Source organism: Penicillium pulvis (assembly GCF_028828015.1).
Source record: "Penicillium pulvis strain IBT 33274 chromosome Unknown contig_1_segment0_segment0, whole genome shotgun sequence".
In the NCBI taxonomy this organism is placed as follows: domain Eukaryota; kingdom Fungi; phylum Ascomycota; class Eurotiomycetes; order Eurotiales; family Aspergillaceae; genus Penicillium; species Penicillium pulvis.
This window is the reverse complement of record NW_026643074.1, coordinates 3193419-3204804: the sequence shown is the minus strand read 5'-3', so window position 1 is coordinate 3204804 and position 11386 is coordinate 3193419. Positions and strand designations below refer to the sequence as shown.

General features: G+C 47.6%; 5 protein-coding genes across 5 annotated transcripts; all 5 read right to left on the bottom strand.

Moving 5' to 3' along the window:
- Positions 1-120: 120 nt before the first annotated feature.
- Positions 121-735, bottom strand: N7503_004156 (uncharacterized protein; the record flags this gene model as incomplete). The annotated part of the gene is made up of 1 exon (XM_057063703.1): positions 121-735. The coding sequence occupies one exon, from the start codon at positions 733-735 to the stop codon at positions 121-123; it is 615 nt and encodes a 204-aa protein (XP_056924618.1).
- A 947-nt stretch (positions 736-1682) lies between these two features.
- On the bottom strand, positions 1683-4033 carry N7503_004155 (uncharacterized protein; the record flags this gene model as incomplete). Its single annotated transcript, XM_057063702.1, has 3 exons — positions 1683-3534; positions 3587-3962; positions 4009-4033. 3 exons carry the CDS (start codon positions 4031-4033, stop codon positions 1683-1685), a joined length of 2253 nt encoding a protein of 750 aa, XP_056924617.1.
- A 1664-nt stretch (positions 4034-5697) lies between these two features.
- Positions 5698-6045, bottom strand: N7503_004154 (uncharacterized protein; the record flags this gene model as incomplete). The annotated part of the gene is made up of 1 exon (XM_057063701.1): positions 5698-6045. One exon carries the CDS (start codon positions 6043-6045, stop codon positions 5698-5700), a length of 348 nt encoding a protein of 115 aa, XP_056924616.1.
- A 1613-nt stretch (positions 6046-7658) lies between these two features.
- On the bottom strand, positions 7659-7979 carry N7503_004153 (uncharacterized protein; the record flags this gene model as incomplete). Its single annotated transcript, XM_057063700.1, has 1 exon — positions 7659-7979. One exon carries the CDS (start codon positions 7977-7979, stop codon positions 7659-7661), a length of 321 nt encoding a protein of 106 aa, XP_056924615.1.
- A 1027-nt stretch (positions 7980-9006) lies between these two features.
- N7503_004152 (TauD/TfdA family dioxygenase) lies at positions 9007-10358 on the bottom strand (the record flags this gene model as incomplete). Its single annotated transcript, XM_057063699.1, has 4 exons — positions 9007-9166; positions 9213-9518; positions 9565-10051; positions 10100-10358. 4 exons carry the CDS (start codon positions 10356-10358, stop codon positions 9007-9009), a joined length of 1212 nt encoding a protein of 403 aa, XP_056924614.1.
- Between the last annotated feature and the right edge of the window lie 1028 nt (positions 10359-11386).

The window sequence follows — 11386 nt, the reverse complement described above, 5'->3', positions numbered from 1 at the left end:
AGGTGTATCTTATATGCAAAGACCATTAGGTGCCCAGGTGTATATCGTATGCAATGCCGCTGAAATAATAACGAAACCAGAACTCCAGACATGCAACATTTCAAGTAGAAGTAAAACAAATCAGTCAAATGTCCCAAAAGAAACCCTCTTCTGACCATCTTTATGCCCAACAGGAGCCAACTCCTCCGACTTAGCCCGGCGTGGGATCGACAAAGGAGACTTAGCCACAAAGGAAGTCGGCACAAAACAGATACTGCACTCATAAACTCCACATTCATCAACACCAAAAGAAAGACAAGTCCTGCAGACCCGATGCCCACACTTCGTAAGCAAAATCTCCGACTCCGACTCACACCCAACAACACAAGTATGGCAGAAATGTGTCGGAAAATCGACTTTAGAATCCAGCATCCTCCGCTCAATCTGAGAAGCAAGTTCTTTCCCTTTCTCAACCCGCCCGCGAAGAAGATGCACTTTGGTTTTGAGGTTCGCCATCGTCAACGGGCAGACGGTTGGTAGCTGTGGTCTGTGTAGTTGTGGAACTGGCTCAAGGAAGATGACTGGTCTGAACCATTGAGCGACGGGCCTGTCCTGCATGCATTCGTGCTCAAGTTGCCAGCGGCGACGGATTTGACGATTGAGGAGGACGGTGAAGTAGACTGAGAGTGCTTGCCAGGCGCGGTATTCAGATGCCGGGTCTAGGTTGAGGTTGGGTAGTTCTGGTGTAGCTCCCATTGTGTTGAACTCAAGGCTTGACGTGAGGCTTGAGTTGAAGTTGATATATGATATCGGAATGTTGGGTTGGAGGGGGGAGGGCTTTATAGTTGCAGCCCGGAGCTGTTGTACGGATGACTCCGATGGTGGAGGGACTTGTGTTTGGTTCCATTTTTCATCTCAGATCAGCCCTGGGGATCATTCTTATATAGATGAGATATGTTCAGGGGCCGAGGAAGCAAAATACAGTTTCGGCCGAAGTCAAACCAAAATAATGTTGAGGCTCAAGGTATTGGGCCGGTTGATCCGTTCGCAGGCCCTACTCGACCCCGGACTGCAGTACACCCGTCCGGAGCCCTTTTCTGCTGGTACCGATTGGCCAAGGCTGAAGAAAACTTTGAAGATTGGCGTTAATTGGATCAATCTCATGGTTATGATTTCCTGCTTCTCCTTTTTGCGTGCTTTCATTCGCTGGGTATCTATTTCGTTGTTGTAACCTTGGTTCGGAGCAGCGCCACTCGCTCGGAGCCGATTATACGGAACTTCCGACGTATTGCTTTATCGATGAATATTCAGTTGATAAGCGAAGTAGCATAATTATTGATCTGCATGTAATCAAAAATAAGATCGAGATTATTCAGACCTTACGGTGGTGTTTGTCGTTGATTATCAAGGTTGTCATATTCGATGCAACGTCGAGTGGCGAATAGCTCGACTACCGAGGCTCATCAGAACAGAGATTTGGGATCGAAAACGGCTCTTGGAGCTCGATCTAGACGTAATAGACTAGCTAATTGAATTCTTATCGAAGCCAAATTGCCTATATCTAGCTATTTTGAGGTTATAGTTTAGGTTCTGGACCTGAGTTCCCGACTCGGGCCATACCCAGTCTCTTAACACCTTCCAAATCGAGAATGTAATATATTAGCTACATTCGTAAGGCTGATTAATTTGCTCAACAAATGAGTCTATCTCTTGTATATGGTTCGAATTTGTGTAAATGCTTGGCCTTCGGCCCCCGTGGTGTCATATGTCGGCTCAAGCCGCTCCCAACTGGCAATCGAGACACCTTTGAAATTGAAAATATACTCGTATTCGCTTAGAGTAATATCTTTAGCTTCACGCTCAATTCCCAGGGAAGTTCCAGAGAGCTTGGCACGAATCACATATTCTCCCGGGATGTATTGTCCATCAACCCTTTTGAGGTAGAAAGGTGTGAGGTGCAGTCGCTTGGGATTTCCACCAACCGCGACCAAAGTATCATTTTCCAAAACTTCGATCTCTGTGTTTTCATCCTGAGCTCCGGATTCCGACAACCGAAAGATTGAGCGGATCGTAGAAGATGACGATAGTAATTTGTTTGGGTCTAAATTTAAACGTTCATCGCAAACATATTCCCGGTCATATGCCGGACTCGATGGGTACCGTGGAGAAAATGTGGTGGTTCCAGACTCTTTCTCTCCTGTTATGTATTCCCGGGAGAATATCCAGGCTCCATGCAGGGCTCGGAAGATGGCCAATGCAGCAGCTTCTTGCAGCTTTTGATGCTTTGGATCGGACAGAGCCTTCAACGCACCCAGCGTGCGTTCTTTCTCATTGTCCATGTCTTCTTGTGCAGTAGTGGATGGGTGACTATAAGTATAGCGAGCAGGAATGGCTGGGCCAGACCGACTATCATCTTCTGACAGCCCCGCACGGTCAATTCCCAGATCCTTGGTAAATGACTCCATCAACCCTACATAGTCCCCCATCGGAAACTGGCCGCGCTGGGAATTTGTATCCGAACATCTCAAGACTCGTAGGCTTTGTCTCTGGTCTTCTGTTGTCGAGACTTGCCGGTTTTTCTTGACCCATTCCGCACCGAGGAATCTGGCTTGCATCTCCATTACTCCCCAATATGGACCTCGGTAGAACCCGACAAAGCCAAGGTCTGGGATTTCAGACCGAATTGTACCGCCCTTGTCCAGCACAAGTGGCAGAAATGGATCGTCTTCGCTGTATTCTAGAGCAGCTAAGACGTCCTTGGGTAGAAGGGATAGTGAGTCGAATGGAGTAAATCCTGTGGCCAGTACAACAGCTGCAATGTTGTCCAATGTATGTGTTTGTCCATCCGAGGCTATCTCGATAGTAGACAGATGTGTTTCTTGATTCGTCTCCACAGACATTGCGCGTCCCAATGTGGATTGTATAGCTCCGGATCTAACAAACTCCGCGTAGCTGTTCCCTATCGCCACCCACGGGGGCCGAGAATTCATGCTTTGGCTTGAATTTCCTGACATATGTCCATATTTTTTGTATTCGGTTCCCAGTAGCGAGCTGAAATATTCATTGGTTTTCGCAACTTTCTCTTCGGATATGACTCCCAATGCATACTCAATTGGGCCTGGAGGTCGACGGCCGAGATCATACATTGCCAAGTCCAATGGCAAGAAGGAAACGGTTTCTGAGGTTTCGTGTGGTAGATGAGTCGGCAAGGTCCAGAAAGGGCGCGAATGAACATGGTGTACGACGTGCTTGTCAGCCTGACCTTCGTTGTGAGACTTCCATGAAGATTGGTGGAGCGCCACTGCAGACGCAGCTTCCACTCCGGACATGCTTCCGCCGATAATAGCGATATTTCCTTGAGCTAAGAAGTCGTTTTCGCGAAGGAATCCCTTTCTGTTCTGCAGATCCGAACTGTGGACAACCCGACCAGCGAGTGCAAGTTCTTCCAATCCTGGGATCGACGGGATATGTTTTTGAGCGAAGTAGCCGGTTGCCACAACGAGCATATCGAATTCTTCTGATTCGATTCCTTCATGTGGAGAACTCCCATCGGAACTGTTCTCATGTTATTAATGCTTCACAGATTTTACCTCAAAAGGGCGCGAACCTCTCTCTCCTCCACTGTATCATCCATGGAGATGCAGACTCGGCTGTTCGTTCAGTCTTCAAAACCCGATGCCCGAGTCTCAGCACATCATCCGGAATGTATCGCTTTCTATATGCAGCCAAGTACTGCCCTACTTGCCTCGCTTGTGGGAACATTGGGATCCCAGAATTTCCCATTACTGACTCCCATGACAGATCAGAGAAAGCGACCGTGAACATGCTCAGATTGGTCCTCATGGAAGGATCCAAGGCCCCCATCCAAAGACCACCAACCTCATGGCGAGTATCAAAAATGATAGGAGAGAATGTACCATGAGGAAAGTTGTGCAAAAGTGTTTTTGCAGTGACAAGACCGGAAGGTCCCGCTCCTGCGACCACTGGTATGAGTGGAGGTTGTTTCAAGCTTCCAGGATTGTCACTTACCGATAATTGCGACTTTTAGTCCCATTTAGTCTTTTCCTATCGCTGTTGCTGCCCTTGGAGGTGAGATGGTGGATTTATTGGGCTGGTCTCAACCAAGTTCCCCACCGCGGGGAAACTGGAACCCCGCTGCCGGTATTTCCTTTTAATTCTAGCTAAAGGTTTTGCGTAAACCACCGATCTTGTATATACACAGGTATATTACCAAATGTTGTACTTATCTGTATGAATACAAGACTCAAGGGCCAGAGGCCTATACAGCTAAAAAGGAGGCTCATTGCAAACCAAGCAAAAACATTGGAGATCTTTCACTTTTCCTCCTCCATCCTTCAGGTGCTTGACTGCAGAGGATTTGGTCTCTGTCCTGGGTGTCCATTTTGGGTCAAGTCTTCACGCAAGGCTTGATAGTAAGAGTTGTTTTGTGATCACTATCGCTTATCGCCATGTGGCGGCTTCGGGTCCCTACTAGGCATCAGGCATTCCTGGGAATATCCTTATAGCCTCAGGCCTACCCTCCTCTAGAGACATTCGCGATGACCCATGGCTCTTTTGCTGACGATGCCGATCAACTCCGGATGGCCGACTTATGGGGAGACAGTTGGCATTATACTATTACTCGTGGTTATGTAAAAAAATCACCCGTAACCTTATATTAATGAGATAGGCCTGTTCAATCAAGCCGACAATGTCATGACGCAAGTACCCTTCCCGGCCTTAGCAGAGTTTAGTAGCCTACTAAAAGGCAAGCTACAAAGCGTGGACGCAGCATATCCATTCGGTATGCATAGCTGAGACAAGGCGCTTGACGACTGGATGAGCGGCGCCGAAATGCACCTCCAACGAACTAACCATGTTGGTCTCCCGACCACTGCAAAGTGAGGCAAGTGGGTACAAAAGACGTGCCTTCCGCTCCACCAGCCGCCGAGTCCCCACCGTTCTTATTTCCCTGAGATCGCGGGCCTAGCAACCTAGATTATGCACGTCTTCTCATATACCTACTTCTATACGATTTTCTGCAGTCTCAACTACTTCGATTGTCTAGTAAAGTTCTTTTTAATGAACTTTGGTCACCCTGCTGAACAAGCCTTCATTCCTTATATCTCCAAACGTTCAGTTTAGATGCTCTGAAGAAACCGACCGGACGTCGGTCAATCGGCAGAGCCAGATCGTACAGGCAAAATGGATACAGGATACAGCTATGATATGGAGCTGGAACTCTGGCAAGTTTCTCAACAGCTCTATCCCGACCTCCCTCCAATAGAGGCGTACCTCGCTTTTCACCGCGACTACGTGGCACCTATGTTGGGGCCAGCCATCAATGGCTTGCTTACCATGGCCGAGGTCTGTTCTCTTTGGACAGGTCATACCTCAATAGTCTCCAAGGTCCAGGGACTTCGCCTTGGTAAAGAGTTTGGGGAGAGGCTTTTTACTTACATCCAAAGCCTTTCTGCAACCTCGCAGTCAACGCTCAGCAATTTCACGACAGACGAGAAAGAAATCTCAGCTCAGCTCACCGCGGAAATCTGGAAGCGATGTAAAGCGGGTACCCTGGGCCAACCGAACCCGCTTATTGATGGCGTTGACACGGCGGCTGTGGGCTCCAGTGTTTCCGGTGAGAGCGTGAAGAATATGCCGAAGGAGATCACGGGAGATACTACTTCGGCAGCTTCTGCTAGCTCTGGCCCCGCGGAGTCACTCTTCGATCGCATCAATTACCTTGAATGCTGGAATATAGCTTTGCGAACGATCCAGACTGCCCAGGCTCAGCGGATCATCAAAGCTCTGGATGTTATCGCCGACCATCTCGGAGATAGCAATTGCATCGCTGTGATGGGCGCAGGTGGCCCCGAAGGCTTTGCCCGACCTATATACGACTTGATCAAAATGAAGATCAACAAGGTCAATGTGGCGGATCGCGAAAATCATCGCTTCTTCATCTACCATGACTCTAACAATTGGCACCACGTATTCGAGAGATTGACAAGCGAGAACCCACTGCCGTCGGCATTCATCAACAATCCCTGCGACGACCTCGACCATGTTTGCCTGTTCATGCGTGAAGTAAGACAGGAGCTCCTCGCGAAAGATGAAAAGCGTGGAAAGGGCATTACATTCCACCTAGTCATCCCATCGTGGTCTAAGCTCCAGATCAAGGAGCCGCTTCATTTCCCTGAGGACCTCTACCCTCTCCAAATTGAGGGGCTGAAGCACGGTGGCAAAAACCAGGTCGAGTTGAATCTTCCAGCAGCACCCTCTGGACTTCTCCACGGAGTCTCAAATGTTCTTGACCCCAACAACTGGAACGCAATTGCAGGGGGTGCCGGTGTCGCCGTCACATTGCCAGCCGTAGGCTGGGGGTGAACGGCGCATGTCTCGGACTGAGCCTCGTTGTCGGCACCTTTACAGGAGTGGGGCCGCTTCTAGCTATGCCGCTGTGGATGGGAACCGCGCCGTTCGCCATGCTCAAGTCAGCTTCATTCATTGAAAAAAGCATTCACGATGCGTTATGTGAAGAAGACCCTAGGGTGCTAGGGTCCAAGGAGCGCTTGCATATGCCGCGACGGCATTTTTGAACGGGATGTAACTGGGAACTCTGATGATGTTTGTCAACTAGGTAATTGCCTATTTCAACATTTTTTATGACTATCCGCAATAGAATCTTGAAGTGTCTTGGACCCATTTCCTATTCTTGAAGTGAACTTCGAGGTAGCGATCTTTCAATACACAAATTCAGAAAATATTACTGTAGATCCTAGGATATGGCATGAAGAGCGAACCGAATCCTGTGGTGGAGGGCTCTGTTATTTAGCTTTTACTGTGCTTTCGTATTGTCCACCTAGCCCGTGAACGAGCGCGTTAGATGCTAGATGACCATAGTGATATTTTGAACTCATCCCAAAATAGCCGTCTCTGCGACGCATAGGCCAGGCTTTCCGGTGATGCGGTCATAAGGACGTTCAGTATGATAAAAGTGATACTTGCTTGTCGACCGGCCTAGCTGTTCCCAAGCGCTGTCAGACGTCCACCGCAGTTCTCGATTCCTTCACCAATCGCATCTCATTTTCATCATACTGCGCATTATTATGCAATTTTATTTCATTAGGTATCAAAGTTGGGTCTAAGTAATGAACAGTCCATTATTAAGATTATTATTCTAAAAGGCGACCACTGTATGTTAAAAAGGGAGTCCAATCGGTACTCTCGAGTTGAGAATGTTGCCAAGCCAATCCATATCCACTTGTACGTCGATCACAGCGAACTACTGTATAACGGCGGGAACATCGGCTACTGCTTAATTAGTCCCATGCATGAGGATAAGAACGCAGCTGACGGACTCACCTGATATGTATACCGTATCCATAGCAATTATGCCGAGACAAAGTTCCACGATGTGCTCGGGCCCATCTCGGCATACATAATTGACTGAATCAGCCTTGCGTGAATGCCAAGGACTATGCCTTGCCAAGCCAATATCCCTATATGTTCCTTCTGTTGGCCGCAACACGAACGACAAGGATAAAAAAGGACCGGATTGGGTTCCCCGAGAAACTCGCCGATCGCAGACGTGCGGGGTTGATCGAGAAAAGTCGAGAACAAGCCTAGTCGAAGTCTGTCGACGAAGCGTGAGAGGTGGATACATGCACGTCGCCCGATCAAGAAACATGTTCAAGCCATTCGACCACCTGGACCTCTGGCGAGTGTTGATTGGGTCGAGCTATATCATTGCATTCTTGGTTGGTAACGAAGGTGTCCACATTCCTGTGCGTCAGGGGGATTTTATATTGATTCTTTTTGCGGAGGATTTCTTTCTCGGCCATGGCAGCTGGTGAAAGTTTTGATAATGTGTTTCGTAGGCGTCGGATTCCACCGGGGAAGGAGCGTGGAAATTCTGGGGGGCCGAAGGGTGTGTCGACTTTCCATGCACCATCAGAGGTGGTAGGAGATTGTATGGGAGATTCACGGGTGCGTGACATCTTGAGGCTATAATTGGGCCCAGATTGTTCTTTGAACAGAGTCAAGAGTGTAGTTTACCCGGGGTGAAGGGATTATTAAATACAGGAGGAAATTGAAATTGGGGCTCGCTGATCCAGCTCTTGTAATAACTCCGCGGGACGCGCGGGGGTCAAATCTTATTGGAACATTGTGGCCAGGGCTTCCCACGGGTCAACCTTGCCGGGTTGCGGCATGCGGGCAAAGGCAATTCAACCTTGGAAGGATTCTGTATGCTCTTGGCTAAGACAAACTTTGATCGCTAAGTCAACTGCTCATAGAGTGGTCGTGGATGGCCTGCATTAAGCCAGTTACGTCATCTCGGCAGGGAGATGCCGATCAAGCACGGGCGATTATTTGTTGAACTAATGCCGATCCATGGATCTTCCTCGTGAAATGGAACAATAGAAGACTTTTTCCTTATCTCACTGATTGGAACCGTGCATGTTTATGTCTGGTTGGGCAGCAGAGAGAGTTTCTTATTGTATAGGCTTGAAACTTGACTTGTCAGTATTCAACTATACAATGGCCAATTAACTGTCCGTACTAAAGTCGCCACCATGACTCTCGCTAGATGTTTAAGCCGGGTGTCCTGATTAGCCCTTCTTGAATTTCCCGTTGGTCTAGTCAACCGGCATGTTATCCGAGCGCCGTCTAAACTAGCCCATGCCAGTTCAACTATAGAAGCACGCCGAAGTTTTTAATAATGGTGAGAACAAATGACCATTATCATAGAGATGACGAACTGCTACACAAACTGAATTATTAGGCCAATCAACAGAATTTCAAATATTCCAGAGACTTTATTATGTTGCTCAGTCGCTCACCGCAACAGATAGGCAATGAAGATCATGCAGGGTACCCCACAAACGACATCATCTCTTTGTTGGCTTCAATCCCATGGGGAAACCTAGAATGTTGAATTAATACAATAATTGCTTATTTGCAGATTGAAGACGTGGCATGCGGTGCGACGAGATTTGCCACTCAAAAGCAATATATCCTTGAGAACTAAGACCCCACTGTCTTTCGCAAACTACCAGGATTCAGAGGGAATGCCTGTTCGTCCTCGGTGACGTTTTTGAACACTGTATCCCAGCGGTGCTGCAGTGGCTGGGGTGTCTGCCAGGCATTCTCAGGGTCACGCAGCCAGAGTCGTAGAAGATGTCGCCTGTCATGATTAGCCACAATTCGAGCATTATTCAAGGAAAACTAACCCTTTGCCTGGTGCATCTTTGAAGCCATTGCGTGCGTGGAATATGCTGAGGTTGTTGACATATTGAACGTCCCCCTTTTGAAAATCCAAGGCGGCGCAATGCTCCTCTGCCAAGAAATGCAACGCATCTAATGCTTCCGCTTGGGCTTCGGTGATGGGAGGGATATCCGCAGATCTGGGCTGGGCAAGGAATCCGGTGAAGTACCTCCGCGCATACTGAATCAAAACACGCTCGGGCGTAGTTTCTGTAGCTGGCTGGTGGTACAAAAGGGGGCGAAGTGTGTATGGCTTTTGAGGGTTGTTGAACCTATATTTGATTAGTATAGAATTTCACTTGGTCGTGGAGAACTTACCCGTCAACTGGCCAGTTTTGCGAGAGAGTGTGAATAAGATCGGGACGTTCTTTTGCAAGAATATTGTACACATTCCAACTGCTTGACAGATAACTTTCACCTGCCTCTGCTGCGGGACTCAAGCAGAGAAGGGAGATGATATCCCCCGCATCTGTATGAAAGACCTGCTTATCCGCTGTATTGGATGGTGCCCCGATCTTTCCTTTCTCGGTAATGCTGGTGATATCCTTGATATGCGAGATTATTGGAGATGATCCATTTTGCAGTCTTGTGTCTTGTTGACGTCCTCTAATACTGCCGACATGAGATGAGACACCTGTGTAGATGATGACATTATCCTCTCGAGGATAATTATCAATGCGTAGACCTCGGAGAACAAAAAAGCCTCGACCATTGTGGAGCTCCTTTGAAAGGTCTCTCAGGGTCGGTCGAAGGCTTGGAAGGGGGAAGGTGAACTCATTTATGTATCCCAAGGGCTTTTCAAGAGCTATTGCTGTCAGAATGATAATCCAGCCCGGGACTAATACGGTCTTACCTTTGAAGCTCTTCAAGGCTGCATCAATCTCATCAAGCTGAACATCGCTGAGCTGGTAGATCCAGTCATCACGCTTTTCAATGTCTTTTCCATCCCAAACAAGTGGCGAGACTAGCTTTTGAGGAAACCCTGCTGGCAAGCTGGTCTGAAGTGATTCGGTCTCCTTCCGTTGGCGGGAGCGTGCTTGATACTTCACCCAGTCCGGATGATATTGAATATCAGGCTGACTGGGGCGAGTGATAGTCTCAGTTGCAGACATGGCGAGAAAAAGGAGAAGACTAAAAAGCAGGCAGCAATTTATTATGCCGGGTCAATGATTGATATAAGGGCAGTCTGTTTTGCGAAAGCGGGGTTTGCGCTGTACTCCATCACGTAACATCCGTGATGGATGACGCGGTCCAAAGATGATGTCCAAAGAGGGATTACATTTTAATTTGAAATCAAGTCTGATCTAGATCTAGATAGCTTCTCCTTTCCAAAAGCAGATGCCGACTCTCCAAAGTTGAGCGATGTATTCTAGGAGGCTCAATTCATAGCTTCCCACGCACAATCCGGTATTCCAACATGACACATTTTGGAATGCCGCCTGGTATTACAGATCTGAAGCAGTTTGAGTACTAATGATGATCACAGAAGTGAGATAGTGGCCTTGAAAAGGCCAAGAAACAAAACAAAAAGGACTCGATCGCGAAAAACAAAGGTCATGTGATCTACCGGCGGAACCTTTTCTCCACTACTGAAAGCGGGTCCCGCAGTATGAGTTCCAATCATGAAGCAAAAAAGCAGGAACGGCCGTGGATCGAACACGGGACCTATAGATGATCGCTAGGTAATTGCAATCTATCGCTCTACCACTGAGCTACCGCTCCTATATGATTAGTCAGTGAGACTTTTATGTATATATCCCAACATGACAAGTTTGTTAGCACAGAAATATACTGGTCTAAAGAAGTGTCATTGATTAATTGATACAACGCTTTCCCAATTTTGTATGAGGAATGATTGTATTGATCAGTCATACCTTTAGAAATTTTAGACATGAGTTTTACAAAGAGGAAGTGTGAAACTTCACGCAAACAACCTTTACAGACATGTCCTACCTCGAGTCTAGGCATCCTTTTAAATAACGGAATTTGGCCTCGTTTTACTTTTGCAAATACCTAGGTACAGCGGCGAACATTATTATACTACCTGAAAATCTAAATGTATAACTTTTGCTTGGTGACTGATCACGCTATGAGGGGCAAGATCTGACACCACATTGTTGAATATGACGGGTGAGATCCA